Source organism: Patella vulgata, chromosome 3 (assembly GCF_932274485.2).
Source record: "Patella vulgata chromosome 3, xgPatVulg1.2, whole genome shotgun sequence".
In the NCBI taxonomy this organism is placed as follows: Eukaryota; Metazoa; Mollusca; class Gastropoda; family Patellidae; genus Patella; species Patella vulgata.
This window is the reverse complement of record NC_065881.2, coordinates 45,142,516-45,161,171: the sequence shown is the minus strand read 5'-3', so window position 1 is coordinate 45,161,171 and position 18,656 is coordinate 45,142,516. Positions and strand designations below refer to the sequence as shown.

Genomic DNA, 18,656 nt, shown 5'->3' with positions numbered 1-18,656 from the left:
ATCACATAATAAATCTTACCACTAGAATGCTCACAAGATTTTACAAAGCATTCAATAATCCATAAATTCAAGAAAATCAAATAATAAATATATTTTCTTGAGGATACAAATAATAAATATTTTTCTCAAAAAAATATATTTATTATCAAATAATAAATATATTTTCTTGAGGATACAAATAATAAATATATTTTCTTGAGGATACACTGTATCCTCAAAAAAATATATTTATTATTTGATACACAAAAAGTTGTGGTTATGACACCATAACCAATGGTGGCATATAAAAACTGTGTTCAACAGTAAAGTATTAAATAACAATCTAACAAGGTTGGTCATAAAATAAGGTTGGTCATAAAATCTAACAAGGTTGGTCATAAAATAAGGGATCCCCCAAACTCATGAATACAAAAATCCATGTTGGTAAGAGATATTAAATGGATCTTTTGCTGCTGTCATCTTTTTTGGTTGAAAAAATTGAAATTTCGGTGTCTTGCCTCAAATTGAGGATACCATTCTATTGGATGTAAGTTGTCTGGTTGTTTCTTTCTGTAGATGATGGCAGTATCAGCTTATTTTTTGTTGAATTGTCATCTTACCTGTCCTGCTCCAATTTTTCCTGGCCACCATGCTATTGTTGGTTCTCTCATCCCACCTTCAAATGTTGTCTCTTTTCCACAAAGGAATGGACCATTACTTCCACCTGCAACATCCACATGACATTATAAGACACATTTTGATGAATAAGAAATACAGGATTTATCAAGCAAACACCTTAAATAAATCATCATATTACCACGGCATTTGCAGGATTTCTACAACCCAGAAACCTAAATATTACAAACAAAATTCTGTCAATGTTCCTTTACTCCTCTCTTGTCTTAGATATTTTTAATGCAAAGCTCATTTACATCAAGATTTCTTTCATAAACCGATGACTATAATTAGCTATTAAGATACATTTAGTACAGTCTAATACACAAAGTAAATTATAACCTCCTGTTTTAGCATAAGTAGCGGCACCATTGTCCGAAGAGAAAATAACCAATGTATTGTTGTCGATTCCCAGAGTTTTCAATTGTTTTAAGATTGCACCAGCTCCAAAATCTAGCTCTCGTACAGCATCTCCATATCTGATGATAAATATTATTTGATCAATTGTTTGATAAATATATATCTTTATTTCCTCCAATTCTGAAGATTTTCAAAAATAATTACATAATAAATAATAGATACATACATACGATTATAAATATAAAAGATTCTAGATACAATTGCAATTAAACAAAAATAAGTTAAACATGGTTTAATAATGTATTCAGATTATTAATTTGCATCACAAAAAATACTGGTCATTATTTTAAGGAGACAATCTAACCTTCCGTAAAGCACCAAATATAAAGTGTAAAATACTTTTCTGAACAAGAAGATATGCGTCTGATTTAAAGATACATTATGGGAGATTCGGTAACGAGTTGGCAGTTCTCACTATAATAGTTAAAAACTAGATAATGTAAAAGCAATTTGGTGAAAATTTCATTCAAATTGATCCACTATGAACCAAGAACTAAGCGACTGAAATTCCCATAAGCCTCGGTCATCATTACTAAAGTCAGTACGATAAACAGCATAGTCTCGATTATCCATTTAATCGTTTAATAGAGAAGGAAAGTTATGCAGTAAATGGCTTACAATCCACTAAAGATCGCAGGCTAGCGCTGCCATCTAGAGTTGATTATGGCCTGGATAGGTTAATTAATGTCTAATTAATAATTTAGATAACATTTCAGGCCTAAAGAAAGACCTGAAATAGGCAGATTTAGCTCTTGCATAATGCATGTTTAAGTATTGTTTTGTACGGATGAAGACTGAATATGAAAGACAAAAATTCTTGTTCATTTGCATGTATGAGATTGAACAGATCATTTGGGGGTAACAGTGATTCTAATTTTAAAAAGAATATCTTTCTTATGTTTTCAAACCAGTTGCAGAACATTAATGCGTGAATGACAATACAAGAAAACACCTGACCACATTTTTCACACAGTACCTGGCGATTATAACAGCTTATCCGGACAATAGAAAGGGCTTTTATGAATATAAGGCAACATTCTTTATATTGGGGATGGGAACGCCAGAATGAAAATATCTGATGGGGGGAGAATTATATTTGGACACATCGGAATAAGTCGAACGTTGGATCAGACTTTAAGCGAATATTCCACTGATCTATTTCGAATTGTTTAATAGCATTTTTAACGACTGTTTTCCAAATACGATTTTTGACAAACACATACGAATCTAGGAAGTTACTGATATATGGTAGTAAGTTATATTTCTTGAGTATACAGAATATATCAGGAATAAATCCTATATTAATGGAATTGCAGGAGAACTCGTATTCAAGGATTCTGGTGATGGCAAGGTGACACGGTAAGTTTCTAAGATCAAGATTTAGCAATTGACCAAAGAATAGCAACTTCTGGCGGTCGATATATGACTCAATGGAGAACCAGGCGAGTAGACTAAGACAAATATCAGTTCGTGTTCTATTATGAAGATTTTGGATGCGTTTACAGACATATCTTTGGGAGCGTTCTAGTGACACAATATCGGATTCTGGAAGGTTAAACCAAAGCTGACAGCCGTACAGGGCTTTGGGATATACACAACTATTAAACAACCGAGTGCTGTATTACAGCCAAATGAGATGGAATAATTCTACAGGCTTCTGCAGTTCGGTCTTTGTTATTTCTGCTGGAATTTAAGATAACACCGACATGTTTAACAGATTCGTTGACTGGTAGATATGAGTCAAAAAGTGACACACACGTTTTAGTTACAATTCTGTTCGGTTTACATTGGAACTTAAGGAGAACACTTTTACTGGTCCACAACTTGAAACGCCATTTTGAACTGTAAGTCTGACACTTATTCACTAGGTCTTGTAAGCCCTTCTCACTCGGACTAACTATGGTGATATCATCAGCTTGTGTTGGACAGCTACAATTTATGTCCAAAACAAATGCTCCTTTCGAAGAACTAGATACATCGTCAAGAAGCTGGTTGATATAGAGGAGGTAGAACTTTGCTTATAACACACCGCCCTGTCGCATTCCACGCTGTAGGACAAACTCACGGGAGTAAGCTCCATCGGATCTGACGCTACTAGTCGTACTCCTATACATCGAGTCAATAAGATTCCAGAGGGGGGAGGGGGGCGTCATAACGTTTAAAAAGCAGTCCGTCATGCCACACGGAACCAAAAGCTTTGGTGCTGTCCAAAAATGACATAGAGATATCAGTTGAGCGTTCGTGGAAATGGTTAATAGTTTCTTGGATCACAAAGGACACATGTAGAGACAACAAACCTTTTTGATAGGCAACCTGCAAAGGATCGTACAAATTAGTACAATATAATTGGGAGTTTAACTTTTCCTATTTCTTCCTCTGTATTTATGTCTTTCTTCTTTTGATTCATACAAATAATGATGCTTGTAAAACCTAGTATTGAAATATAAAACTTAGACAACTGCCTTCAATTGAGGATATCTTTTCAGGACCTTAGACATCCAGATGGGTTTTCAAATTGTAAAGATTTGCAACACAAAGACAAAAAAATACATAATCCTGTTGTCCCCTCCCTCCACCTTATTTAATCACTAAAATAAAATTATAACTACAAGTACAAAGAACAATGAACTAAGTGTGTGCAATATAATATGCCATAGCAAAAAAAAAAAAGATGTTAAAATAGCTGATTTAATTGTCACACATACCTTCCTCGGTTACTGGTTCCCATAAAGGCTGGGGAGGCATATACAGGACCATGTGTAGCATCAACTGCCCAGTACAGTAAAAATGGTTGCTTACTAGCAGCTTCTTTTTGAATAAATGTTAGTGCCTCCTAGAAAACAGGATGACTTTGTTAATATTTTCCGAATGAATAAAAGTTGAATTGGGTGTTCTAGAAGGAGTAAAAAGTAGAATGGGTGTTCTAAAAAAAGTATGCAGGGCTTGCCACAAAGAAAATGATGGCAAGCAATCAAACACTCGAGCAAAATTAACTTTGCACAAGTATGGCGAGTGTTCAAATTTACTCACGCAAATTCGCTTTTATGTGAGCAATAGGCTGCATACCAATAAAGACAAAAAAATCATATGTGGAATAAAATAGTTGTTTTATCAGTAACAAACTGAATGAGTGAAGAATCAGGGTTCTTAATCCATTTTGAAATGAACCTGCCAGAATTGAGACAAATGACCTCCCCGTAGGAAATAGGATAAGTATAAGGTCCCATTCCCTTTAAAATAACCATACTTCAACAAAAATAATTCTTGGTAATTTGTTATGGAGCATGCCATATTCTGAATAGGCTAATATATGTGATTACCACAAAGAATAAGGTACGCTGTACATCCTTCTGAATTTTTTAGGTACATTGTACACCTTTCCGGAAATTTTCCATATCTATTTCACGTACCAGCTTATTCACGAATAAATTACTGTCTTTGTTTATTCTATGGATAAAGCGAAATGTTCGTAATAATAATAGTAGTTCATCAGTCGATCTTAATAAGGATTTTTTTTATCAAAATAAGCAGACACAGCACCATGGTATTTCTTCATATTTGACACAAATTTTTGTTTTTTTCTATCACGTAACTTGCAAAGTTTTTATTCATTCGTAGATGATAGACAAAAGGCACAATGACCACGTGACAACCATAATTGAAATTGTTTTACAAAATAAAATTCCGTACCACACCACTATGACATAGCTTTCAATAATAACAACAATATTTAAAATTAAACCTGTCAGCATGTTTATAAAATGAATAATCATTATGGTGAATGTTATTTAAAACTAAATCTAGCATCGCTTGATTTATTGACCTAATTCCAACCGATGCATGTCACGTGTGTTAGGGATTCGGCATTGGAGATTCTGTTGGAAAAAATATATTATTAATTACTGTTTCTCTGTGTTTTGGTGTTCTATCAGTGGATTATATTCAATGAAGATTTAAAATTAACTAACAACTGGTCAGTGTATTCATTAAATGTATGATCCAATTGTTACCTGGAATTCATACGGATCGAGCGTCAAGGATGGCGCCAATCCCGAGATTCACAATGCCGAGAACGCCTTCATTCGCCACGTGGCTTATTTTTAAAAAAAAGGCAACTTACTGGACCATTTATGAATAATCAGATTACTTGTTTTGTTTTTTTACCGAATTATCAAAATCACTGTTAAATGTGCTAATTACTCGGATTATGAACCAGATGATATGACTGTTATTGTAGTCAATAAGTAAGATGTTTGACTTCTTAATCAACAAATTATAATGAACGCATTGCAATTTAGCCAAAAATCAATTGATTTGTAAAAATGATAAATATTGATGAAAAGAGTTTGGTACGTTAACAACTATCCTTTGAACGATGTGCGCGAGCGACTATCTACTCACGCAAAAACAAGTCTGTATGCGTTTTGTGTGCACACGAGTAATCACTGGCGTCTCGTGGCAAGCCCTGGTATGTATGCTCTGTCAAGGCCTTATTCTTGCATGACACCTGTCATTTCTTGTAGCTAAAGTAATATATAAATACTGCTACAAAAATAAACTTCAGTGAGATCATAATCAACAACATTTGAAGACCGGAGACACCAAATCTGTAACAGTCAACAGATACATGCAATATAACTAGCCATAAATTTTCAACCACTAACCAATGAACAACAAAAGATATTAAACCACTCAAAAAAAAATAACTTGCAAGAAACTGGTTACTATAGGATATTTTAAAATTAATAAATTCAACTGTTTGGTTTCCTATGACAAAAAATCAAACAAACTTTATTTGTTATAATAGATACATGTACTAGCCTAGTTAGCAGGTGTTACAGGAGTGAATATCTTTCTAGCATACATAACATAGCTATAATCATTAATTGTCAATTTCATAATTAAATAGTACACCAAATATAACATAAATATCACCATTAAATTATTTTATAAGTTTGATGTTTGGTTTACTATTGATATAATAATGAACTAACAAGCAAATAATTTTTCTCTATATATATATACATATAGAGGAATGGCATATCATGTCAACAGTTACCTGTATATAAATTTGTGTTAAATTAGATTCTCCATCAGATGTTATCATAAAATCTTCATAATATCTACAAAATATAGACAAATCAACACACTTATCACGGGTATCGTACAGAAATTATCTTATTATTCATTATTCAGTATTTAACTCAGTGGTTCTCAACCTTTTTTTTGATAATGGCACACCTTGGAACACATGAAAAAAATAGCGTCACACCTTGCTAAATATATATACTATTCAAAAAAAGTAGGGGATATTTGATTTTGGGGGCATAATACTAAAATATGCAAATGACTACGAAAAAAGTCACTATAGAACCTAACAGAAGAAACATTTCCAGTTACATGTGACGCCCAAACGCACCAATAGCTACCGCATGGAATGCAGGTGATGCTTGGGATCATCATGGGGGTCCAACCCAAGATTTGCACGACTCTGACTTTGAATGTTACAGTCATTGTGGCATTGAATTCCAGGGTGGAAACATCAGTTTAATTGTTTTAGTGACCAAAAAACAAATTTTGATATGCGTCGGCTTACCCAAAATGAAAGGTTACGTGCCCTTGGCATGCTACAGATCGGCACAACACAGGCGGTTGTGGCGCGGACGATGAATGTTTCTCAGTCTGTCATAAGCAGGCTATGGTCCAGATACCGTGATACACAATCTGTACAGGACAGACCACGCTCAGGTCGACCAAGGGCGACAACTCAAGCCCAGGATCGATTTATCCGTACCTTGGCCTTGAGAAATCGTGTCATCACAGCAAATCAGATCAGCGCTCGTCTTCAAACAGACACTGGTGTGAGAGTGAGTGGCCAGACGATTCGGAATCGACTGCATAGGGGTCACCTTCGCGCCCTACGTCCTCGCGTGATCCCTTGTTTGAGAGATCATCACATTCAGGCAAGACGTCGTTGGTGTAGGGATCGTCAACACTGGGATAATCGACGCTGGAGCAATGTGATGTTTTCAGATGAGTCAAGGTTCACTGTTGATTTTTTGGACAGACGTAGGAGGGTGTGGCGTCGTCGAAACGAGCGCTTCCAAGACGTTAACGTCATCAGACATGATCGATTTGGGGGTGGTTCTGTTATGGTGTGGGGAGGCATCACTGTTGCTGGAAGAACGGCGTGTTACAGGCCAGTACTACCGGGACAACATCTTGGCAGTCCATGTTGTGCCGTTCGCACGACGTCATGGCCGCCGTTTCATCTTCCAGGATGACAACGCAAGATGTCACAGGGCCAGGATCGTTACAGGTTACCTCCAACAACAGAACATCACCACATTACCTTGGCCAGCACTGAGTCCCGACCTCTCCCCCATCGAGCATGTCTGGGACATGCTTGGACAGAGGTTACGTCAACGTCAACAACGTCCTGCCAATGTCCAAGAACTTGCTGCTGCGTTGCAACAGGAATGGGACAATCTGGACCAAAATGACCTTAGACGTCTCATTAGGAGTATGCCACGTCGGATCAATGCTTGTTTGGCAAACAGAGGAGGATTTACCCGTTACTGACTTGGTTGTGATGCTGTGGTAACTTTGCTGTTTGACTCCGGGTATCATTTTACCCTTATAATGGTCAGTCTGTGCCTTACTTAGTCTAACGATCATTTGGAATAAATCGATGAATGTGAACTTCATTTCATTTTGTCATTTGTTTCTTCGTCAGTTTCATTAGGTGACTTTAATAACACTTAAAAATCATATATCCCCTACTTTTTTTGAATAGTATATAAAAAATATTTGAAGTTTACAAAATAAAAACATGGCAAGTCAAACGGCATACAACCGTAGACAGAGACTAGTCATAGACACATAGAATGACTCAAATTAAATAAAGAAAAACACAGCTATGAACTCATCAGTACACACCAGTGAATAGTCAATTGGGATCACATGGTTTTTCGCATTTTTTTAGGGTGTCGTTCAAAATTTTGCGGCACACTTAGGGAGATCTCGCTGCACACCTGTGTTCCACGGCACATCGGTTGAGAATCACTGATTTAACTGTACAAAATGTAATTTAAATCATTAGTGATACAGTAATTTCATCATTGTTGGTTAGTATTTGTAAATTTGTACAAACTTTTCAATGGAAAATCTAAAGTAACATTTCATTAACAAATATCTATTTCTACTCAATTCAAGTAAAATAAAATATATTAGAGAAGTTTACTAGTACCTTCCTACCATGTCAGCATCTCTGTATACAGGTATATTAGGTGTCTTTTTGTCATCATATGGACCAAAATGACAATTAGGAGCACCGAACCATTCATCAAAACCATGTTTTAAAGGGTGGTATTGTGGTTGTTGCCCCAAATGCCTTAAAAACAAGAGCCAACTTGAGATTAAGCAACTTCATTTGTTTATAATGATCAATTAAAGTGTTGAAAATTGTTCATAATTAGGTTAGGGTTTTCATACAATATCAGTATCTTTATATATTGAAGACCTAGTTATTTTGATTTTGAGTAGCTGAAGATGGTTTAAATGTTTAGACAATAGAACAAATAATATACCGACTAAACAAGCTAAACCTATTTAGTCCGGGTTATAATTCAGGGAGGGGCCACCTGGAGAGGTAGAAATTCTCATGTGGTTTTTCTAGACCAGTTTTTTTTTATTCGAAAGACGAATATATGAGGTAAACAGGCTGTATTCTGAACCTTTTTCCCGGAGGCACTTTTTTCCAAAATGGCCACCAAAATCTCATATATAGTGACTATGTGGGTTAAATAAGTAACAATGATGCATATTTGACCACTTTTTGCATAAGTTTTTTTTTAGTTATTCCCAAACAAGCTACAATTGTATTCCAGACTCTAGAAAGTGATAAAAAGTGAGGACGCTCTACAAAATGGGTGCCAAAATCATAGATAAACCGTATATATTTTTTAATAAGCATTTATTAGGCCCCGAAATGGTCATATTTTGCATAAATTTTGATTAGAGTTTTGATTATTTTTTAATAAGCATTTATTAGGCCCCGAAATGGTCATATTTTGCATAAATTTTGATTAGAGGTAAACATAAGGCATCCTGGTATGACAAATCACTCTCAACATTAATTTTCAAAGTCGCTCAGATCACTGCATTCTGAATTGTCCTCGCACGTCAATAAACAGTTCCTGCACATCTTCAGACAGCATTGTCGCCATCCACTTAATAATAATATCGTCATTTATAAAGTGCGTTAATACTGAAGAAAACAGTTTCTAAGGCGCGGTTGATTTTTATATTCACTGATTTTTTACAGATCAGGGTTTTGAAATAAGAATGTTTTAAGTTGAGATTTAAAATGGCCCACAGATGGTAATTGTTTCATTGATTGTGGTAGTCTATTCCATAGAAAAGGACCAGCATAAGAAAAAGCATGTTTTCCAAGTTTTAACTTAATGGCTGGAGATTTTAGCAAGTGTTTTTTTCTGAGAACGGAGATATCTGCTGGTAGTATAGGGTTCTACAAGACTTTTTATATAAGATGGAGCTTTGCCGTTGAACGCTTTGAAGACGAAGAGGAGTAACTTGAACTTAATAGAGCAGGAGCCCAGGGGGTTAACCTAGCTGAAAAGTGTACCAATTTTCTCATATATGGTATCAATGCATGTATATCTGGTATCATCAGAATGTAAGTCTGCCGGGTTTCTGGTGGTGGGTGTGGTATTCCACGCCCAAAATGCCATGCCCCCAAACTAGGCTAGATTAGCTCAAAAGTGTACCACATGAAAATCATACAGCAGTGTACCGTACATCTTCAGGTGTTACAAAAACACTCTAACAGACATTTCTAGTGGTGGGTTACCCCTGACAGAGCTATGTAATTGTCAGACATTTGTAGTGGTAGAATATCCCTGACAAGAGTTATCTAATTTCCAGTCCACAGCTAGGCTAGATTAGCTGAAATCTGTACCACCTAAAACAGCTTTGGAGTTGTGATATAACATTGCGATTGATTTGTCATACCAGGATACATTATAAGGACAATTCAGTATAAGCCCTTACCCTTTAAGCTCCCTCAAGAATGAGATGTCAAACATCTTTTCTGTGATCATATAGAAACAACTTACTAAATTTTAACTTACTATCTGGACACATCAACATATTACACTTTGTAATGCTTATTTAAAGCTTAATGACAAATAAACGTAGAGCCAAAAGACTTTTGTATTGTTGCTGTATGCGCTATGAGTACGATTTGTGGATTTAGAGCTATATAAATGGACATATTAATTTTAATTTAGAATGGATTTTAGTGGCCATTTTGAAGAACGCCCCCTTTTTTCACCATCATATAGATTATTTGTCACACATGTGGATTCTTTTCAAATAACTCTTATGTAAAACTAATGCAAAAAGAGGTCAAATGTGCCTCAATAATCTTTTCTATACCTACACAGGCCCATATCTTTTTCTCTGAACTGTTAGCGACCATTTGAAGAGCGTCCTCATCATTTTAACTCTTTATAAAATGTGTGTGTGGTAGTATATGAAGATGTTTTGTGTTTATCTCTAATCACAATTAATGCAAAATATGACCATTTCGGGGCCTAATAAATGCTTATTAAAAAATATATACAGTTTATCTATGATTTTGGCAGCCATTTTGAAGAGCATTCTCACTTTTTATCACTTTCTAGAGTCTGGAATACAGTTGTTGTAGGGGGTCAAGTTATGAATAAATTAACCACACAAGGGTTCGGTATAACAGCGGTTTATTTATTACTATACAGTAAAAAGCCCCAAGAAGGGGTTTTTAAATGAAAGTAGCCAGAGACTGGAATGAGGTGGAGTACCTTATATGCTCTCCTTAAACTGTAAACACAAATCTGTAGATAATAATGCTACTAATGCACACGATTGATGAAAATAAAAATCGACAATACTGAAACTCTAAGTATAAAACTGATACAAAGATTGAATGAAACATGCAACCTTACTCTACAAAATTCTATCTAAGAGTGACCCAGGTGATTAAACATACAAATACAAGAAACCTTCAGGTCATAGGTGAAAATGAACCCAAGTGAGCAGAGGATGAACTCGAACTCACTGGATACTTTAAGAAGAGTGTACAGAACAGGAGAGTTTAAAGGTGCAGTGATGTGTGACATATTGCTTAAGATTAAATTTGCATAGTGATCATTAAAATACCCATAACATAAATAAATTCACTCTACCACACAATTGTAGCTTGTTTGGGAATAACTAAAAAAAAAATGAATGCAAAAAGTGGTCAAGCATGCAAAATTGTTACTTATTTAACCCACATAGTCAATATATATCAGATTTTGGTGGCCAAATTGGAAAAAGCGTCCTCACAGAAAATGGTTCAGGATACAGCCTGTTTACCCCATATAGTCATGTTTAGAATAAAAAAAAAACTGGTCTAGAAAAAACACATGAGAATTTCTACCTCTCCAGGTGGCACCTCCCTCAATTATAACCCAGACTAATTTGATTTAGAATGACATAAGGTATTCAATAGGGTTGATCTAATGTCGATTAGTGATGGGATCATGGGACAAACTCGATAAAGGATCAAACTTTTAAAGACTAAACAAAAGTCAATTCATTTACGATTTTGTAGGTCTCAAAATCTGTTATATACCTCAACACTAGCTTTATCTATGGACATAAATTTTTAAATGAAGACAAATTGCTACCTGACAAAACAAATGAACACTTCAAATCCGATAAAATCAACTATTTGATTTTTTAACCAAATTAAGGGGTCTTGTGCTTATACACTAAGTTACTCAATTAGAAGCAGAGTTATTGTGTCCTAATGTCTCAACCAATTGAATTTCTTTATCTCTGTCTAACCTAACCAGAAAATATCCATCATTGAATTCAGTCCAAATATTCACCTAAATAACATCTCCCCCATGTAGTGAATATTCTACCTCAAGCAGAGTTATTGAGTCCCAAAATGTGTGATGGACAGACAGACCAACAAACTCATTTTAATAGTTTTTGGATGTTTTTGAAAGGTAGGGGATAACAAAAACATCAAGCATGCTATCCAAGACCAAATATTTATACCATTTTCCAATGATTTTGCTTCTATAGCCATTACTCTGTAAAAGTTCAGGAAATAAAATTTCTGCGTCAGGAATACCTCCAGCAATATCTTGTGGTGTGTATGCTGAAAATTAACATAATTCCCATCCGTCGGCTTTTCGGGTATAAATTGTGGAATAAGCTTTATTTTGAAGGTTTTGATGACAGAAAACCAATATTGACATTTTTTCTGAGTAGGTCTTCATAGTGTGGGAGGCCATTGTCTGAGGGTAGCCATTTTGCAATAATATTCCAACTTATTTTTTTATTTTCACCTTATTTATAATGGTATCGACATATCAACTGTGATTTGGCAATGTATTAATATTGGCAGGGGTCTTGACTATATTTCAGATTTTTCTCTATTACTTCATGAAGATATTTCCAAGATGGCAACCAATTTTAATAGGAAAATCAGCCGATGTGCTGATTTTGATTATGTAGTAGTGTTTGGTGTCAATATATGTTTACAGGGGCTCAGATTCCATTTCTACCGTCTTTGGTGTCAATATACATGTATATGTTTTCAGGTACACAGATTCCATTTTTGCCAGTTACAACTGTGTAAAATGATCGCAAATTCACCAATTTTGCATATTTCCAAGATGGCAGCCATTTATGGCTTGAAAATGGGACGATGTGCTGATATTGATTAAGTAGTCGTCTATAGTATCAGGATATATGTTTTCGGGGGTGCAGATTCCATTTCTGCCCTTTACAACTGTGTAAAATGATCACATATTTACATATTTCTAATATGGCTGCTATTTGTGTTGGGGAACATGAATGGGACGATGTGCTGATTTTGATTAAGTAGTTATGTTTTTGTGTCAGTATATGTTTTCGGAGGCGTTAAATAATGGTATGTTCACACATTCAGCAAATTTCCAAGTTGGCCACCGTTTGTGGCAGGACGTTTTCTAAACACATTACTGAAAAGGTTTCTGAATCCAATTTTGCTATGTATAAGCTTGTACCATGTTCCTGGAAGCCAGTGCCATGTTTTACCCATTAGGTATATTATCCAACAATGAAATTTCCTCAATAAAATTAACGATGGTTAAAAATGTGAGACTTACAACTTTTGAAAAGGTAATTGGGGTGGCCATGGCAGAGTCTCTATAGGCATGGTAAGAGAGCGTCTTACGCCTGGTAGGCACATCACGGGAGTGTGGTGAGGACGTATCCCGAGCGGACTGCTAACCGCAAGATCATGGTGGGAACACTTTGCGCGTAGCCAGAGGATTGCCATGAGTGTAGTAAGATCTTGAGTGGTGCGCGCTGGGCGTAGTAAGAGCTTGGTGTGGTTGTGGCAAGAGAATGATGGGCGCATGTCAATTTCTTGCCACGCTGCTTTGCCTTCATGCCAGGAGACCGAGTGTATAGGATTTTCAGTCCCAGGAAAATCAATATCAGCTCAGTGGTCATCTCGGATGAGAAATTTTCATCGTTGGATAATATACCAAATGGGTACAACTCAGCACCGGCTTTCAGGAATGTGCTTCAAGCTAATAGCCTACGTAGCAGAATTGGACCTCTAAATAACTATGACAAGTAAATAAAGGATAATAATGTGTTCAGAAAACATTCTGTCATCTTGAATATTTGCCAAAGTGGTGAACATACGATCATTTTACGCAGATGTATATGGCAGAAATGGAATATGCTCCCCTGAAAACATTGACACCAAAGACAACTACTTAATCAAAATCAGCACCTTGTCCGATTTTCCCGCCACAATTAGTGGCATCAATATTAGAAATATGCAAAATTGCTGAAAATGTATTCATTTTACAAGGTTATAAATGTCAGAAATGGAGTACACGCCCCTGTAATCATATATATTGACACCAAACACTACTACTTAATCAAAATCTGCACATCATCCCATTTTCTCGTAAAAAATGACCGCCATCTTAAAAATATGCAACGTATGTGAACATGTGATCATTTTACAAGGTTGTAAATGTCAGGAATGGAATCTCCAACCCTGAAAACATATATATATACACCAAACACTAATAATTAATCAAAATCAGGACATAGGCCGTTTTTCCTGCCAAAAATGGTCGCTATCTTGGAAATATCTTCATGAAGTAATGGAAAAAAAATCTGAAATATAGTCACAACCCCTGCCAATATTAATACATTGCCAAATCACAGTTGATATGTAGATAACATTATAAATAAGGTGAAAATAAAAAAATAAGTTGGAATATTATCAAATGGCTACCCTCAAATAACGGCCTCCCATATGAAGACCTACTTTGGTTAACATTGGTTTAATGTCATTAAACATCAAAACCTTCAAAATAAAACTTGATCCACAATTTCTACCCAAAAAGCCGACATTGAGGACCTGACTATGTCATTTATAATAAATAATATGGTTTAACATTTCCTGGTAAATAATTATACACAGTTTTGAAAGAACTGAGATGCAGTATTATCAAGATATTCCAGATTTGAGATTTCATTCTTTAAAAAATAGCGACATTTATACAACAGTAGATAACTCTGTTTACTTTTCACAGGGGGCGCTTCATATCTTTGGCTGGAGTAATTTTACAGGAAATCATTAGAGGTGACTGTAAAGTGAAAATTTCCAATTATTCATGATGTAGTGTTCGTAATGTGATTTTGTGGTTACTCCTGTTATGCTTATTTACTGTGAACTTCACACGGTTTTCACAATTCAAGTGCCACAGCGGATAATAGTCGTTATTTAGTTCAACAGCAGCGGGACTCAAAGGGCTGGTCTGTTTTTTCCTGCCATTTTCAAGCTTGTTTGAGTGACTGCTTCCATGTGTCATGTCTAGGGTATTAATTTTGGGCACTTCCCACGTGTACTGACTTAACCGATTTATGGACAACAATTCTGTATGCTATCGTAATTTTAATCTCCATCCTTCGGAGGGTGCAATTCAAACTCTGCTTTTTGGCAGCAGCTAAATTAGAAAATTACAAAAAAATAAATGAAAATTCTGGAACATCTAGATGATAAATATTCACTAACCATTTCTAGCATGTGCATTGTTTGAATAGAAACCATTTCTGATTGGTAGACGCCCTGACAGCAGAGATGCTCTGGCTAAAAAATGTAACATAAAAATTATTTACCGGTATCAACTATGTTTATCGTATAATATCAAATTATTTATGTGTATCAAAATTTAAAAGTCAGAATATGAAAAAACTTAAATTCTGTATCGAAGAGTGAAATTACTCAAACTATAAAACAAATCATGTACATTACCATTTAAACAAGCGATTGCCATGCAAGATACGCCCACATTTTGCAAGAAATGGACAGAGAATGAGCTAAAAAACAATTATGTGATTTTATGTACAATCATTGGCCATAATCCAGAAAGATATGGTCTGGTATTCGCGAATATCGAAAGGAAACGAGATACTTGGGTTATGAACATACATTTTAAGTTTCATCAAAATCGGATAAAAATTGTGACCTCTAGAGCGTCCACGACCTTCGTATTACATACTTTTACACAATTTGCATATAAAGAGCGGCCATTTTGTTGGGCAGTTTCATTTCAATTTTCCCGAAATTCGAATTCAACCTTCATTATGGTGGAATGGTGATATATTTAAATGGTTTTTAAAATCGGAAAATAAAATTGTGACCTCTAGAGAATTTGCAAGCTAAAAATGTGATTTTTCGAACAATCCGGGGCCATAATCCAGGAAGTTACATTCGGATATGCACGATTATCAGAAGGAACCATAGTCCGATCCTTAATGTAAATCTGTCAGCTTTGCGGGTAGAAATCATGGAACAATATCTATTTTGTAGGTTTTGATGTCTGATGACAAAAAACCAATGTTGACATTTTTTCTGAGAAGGTCTTCATAGTATGGGAGGCCATTATTTGAAAGGCAGCCATTTTGCAATAATATTCCAACTTATATTTTGTTTTCAACTTATTTATGATCTTATCGACATATCAACTGTGATTTGGCACTGTATTAGTATTGACAGGGGTCATGACCATATTTCAGATTTTTTCCATCACTTCATGAAGATATTTCCAAGCTATGGCGACCATTTTGGCGGGAAAATCGGACGATATGCTGATTTTCTTTAAGTAGTAGTATTTGGTCTCAATATATATGTTTTCGGGGTCACAGATTCCATTCCTGACATTTACATCCCTGTAACATGACCACATGTTCACATACTTAGCATATTTCCAAGATGTCGCCCATTTTTGGCGGGAAAATGAGAAGATGTGTAGATTTTGATTAAGTAGTAGTGTTTGGTGTCAATATATATGTTAACGGAGGCACAGAATCCATTTCTGACATTTCCAACCTTGTAAATAAACACATGTTCACATGTTTAGCATATTTCCAAGATGGCGGCCACTTGTGGCGGTAAAATCGAACGATGTGCAGATTTCGATTAAGCAGTTGTCTTTGGTGTCAATATATATTTTCGGGGGCGCAAATTCGATTTCTGCCATATACAACTGCATAAAATGATGGTATGTTCACCAATTTAGCATATTTCCAAGAATGCGGAACGTTTTCTAAATACATTATTATCATTTATTTACTTGTTGTTATTTACAGGTTTCTGAGTCCAATTCTGCTAAGTAGACTATTAGCTTGTAGTACATTCCTGAAAGCCGGTACTGTGTCGTACCCATTTGGTATATTATCCAACGATGAAAATTCCTTATCTGAGATGACCACTGAGCTGTTATCGATTTTCCTGGGAAAGAATAGCCCATTCATTCGGTATCCTGGCATGAAGGAAAGAGAGCGCGACGGAAGCGCTGGGCTTGTGCCAGTAAACGTGGCAAGAATTGACACGCAACCATCATGTTTCTGCCACGACCAACCAAGTGCCTGCTACAGTCTCATGGCTATGCGCAATGTCTTCCCACCATGATCTCGCCATTGGCAGTCAGATCGGGATACGATCTCACCACACTCCGTGACGTGCCTACCAGGCGTAAGACGCTCTGTCGCCACGCCTATTACATTCTCATTAACTTTCAAAGCAGAGAACAATCAAAAGTCAAGCAATCAAAAACAATTTTTAGGTTTTTTTTGATGTTTCCTCTTTGGACGCTAAGCTGGAGCTGATGGACAATGTTCAGTATCTTCCCTATATATACAGCAAGCATGTGACCAGGAGCTTCGTTTCAGCCTGGCGGCAACGTGGTTGAGCGTGGTGGGGACGTGGCTGTAAATGAAATACTTGCTAAGAAGCCCCCATAGCATAGATTATGTTATCAACTGACCTCCAAGCCGATTGTGGAACGAGCATGTGGCCGGCTACTTTGACATCACTGGCACCAGTTATTTCAATAGTGATGGCAGAGATGTCATAAATGACGGGTAACACTGTCATGTAAGTGGTGATATAGTTTGTTTTTCCAATGCAACAGTATTCCTCTCAAAGACTTCTCCCCTGCAGCTTGGGGTCAGTTGATAATATAATCTATGCCACGAAGGTTTCTTATAGCAGGTATTACTATTTCATTTGCAGTCCTTGTTTTTATTTCTTTGTATATCATACATTTCTGATCTATTTTTAATTTATTATTAATTTATTAATTCTCAAATTTTTAACTATCGTTAATTTTGTATCTATAACTGACAGACAACATAAACTGAAAGTCTCGATGACGCCACCGAGTCTTAAAATCAGACTTGAGTCCAACTACTACAACGCGATCGACCAAGTAAATGTGCTATTTTCCGGGGAAATCGATATTAGTGGTCAACTTGGATGAGGAATTTTCATTGTCAGATAATATACATATTTGGTAAAACACGCCACTGCTTCCAGGAACATGTTACAAGCTTATACATAGCAGAATTGGATTCAGAAACCTTTTCAGTAATGTGTTTAGGAAAGGTCCCGCCACAAATGGCAGCCAAATTCTAAATATGTTAACATGTAATCATTTTACACAATTGTAAACGGCAGAAATGGAATCTGCGCCACAAAAACATATTTCCTGATATCATACATGACTACTTAATCAATATCAGCACATCATCCCATTTTGCCGTCAAAATAGCCGCAATCTTGGAAATATGCAAAATATGTGAACATGTGATCATTTTACACAATTGTAAACGACAGAAATGGAATCTCCACCCCGAAAACATATATTCTGTTACCATAGCCCACTACTTAATCAATATCAACACATATCCCATTTTCCACCAAAAACTGCGGCCACCTTTGAAATATGCAAAATAGGTGAACTTGTGATCATTTTCTACAGTTGTAACTGGCAGAAATAGAATCTGTGCCGTTGAAACATATATATTGACACCAAAGGTGACTACTTAAACAATATCAGCACACCGTCCCATTTTCCCGCCAAAAATCGCCACCATCTTTGACATATGCAAAATAGGTGAACATGTGATCATTCTACACAGTCGTAACTGTTAGAAATGGAATCTGT

General features: G+C 35.8%; 1 protein-coding gene across 1 annotated transcript in view; it reads right to left on the bottom strand.

The window, feature by feature from the left end:
* The window catches only part of LOC126814591 (N-acetylgalactosamine-6-sulfatase), a 36,982-nt gene that overhangs the window by 9,056 nt on the left and 9,270 nt on the right, over positions 1-18,656 (bottom strand). Inside the window, exons 3-9 of the mRNA XM_050539844.2 lie at positions 15,221-15,295; positions 12,187-12,289; positions 8,324-8,467; positions 6,134-6,197; positions 3,780-3,907; positions 997-1,133; positions 600-703 (exon numbers count right to left, since the gene is read on the bottom strand). Coding sequence (XP_050395801.1) covers positions 600-703; positions 997-1,133; positions 3,780-3,907; positions 6,134-6,197; positions 8,324-8,467; positions 12,187-12,289; positions 15,221-15,295 — 755 coding nt within the window. The remainder of the gene's footprint in view (positions 1-599; positions 704-996; positions 1,134-3,779; positions 3,908-6,133; positions 6,198-8,323; positions 8,468-12,186; positions 12,290-15,220; positions 15,296-18,656) is intronic.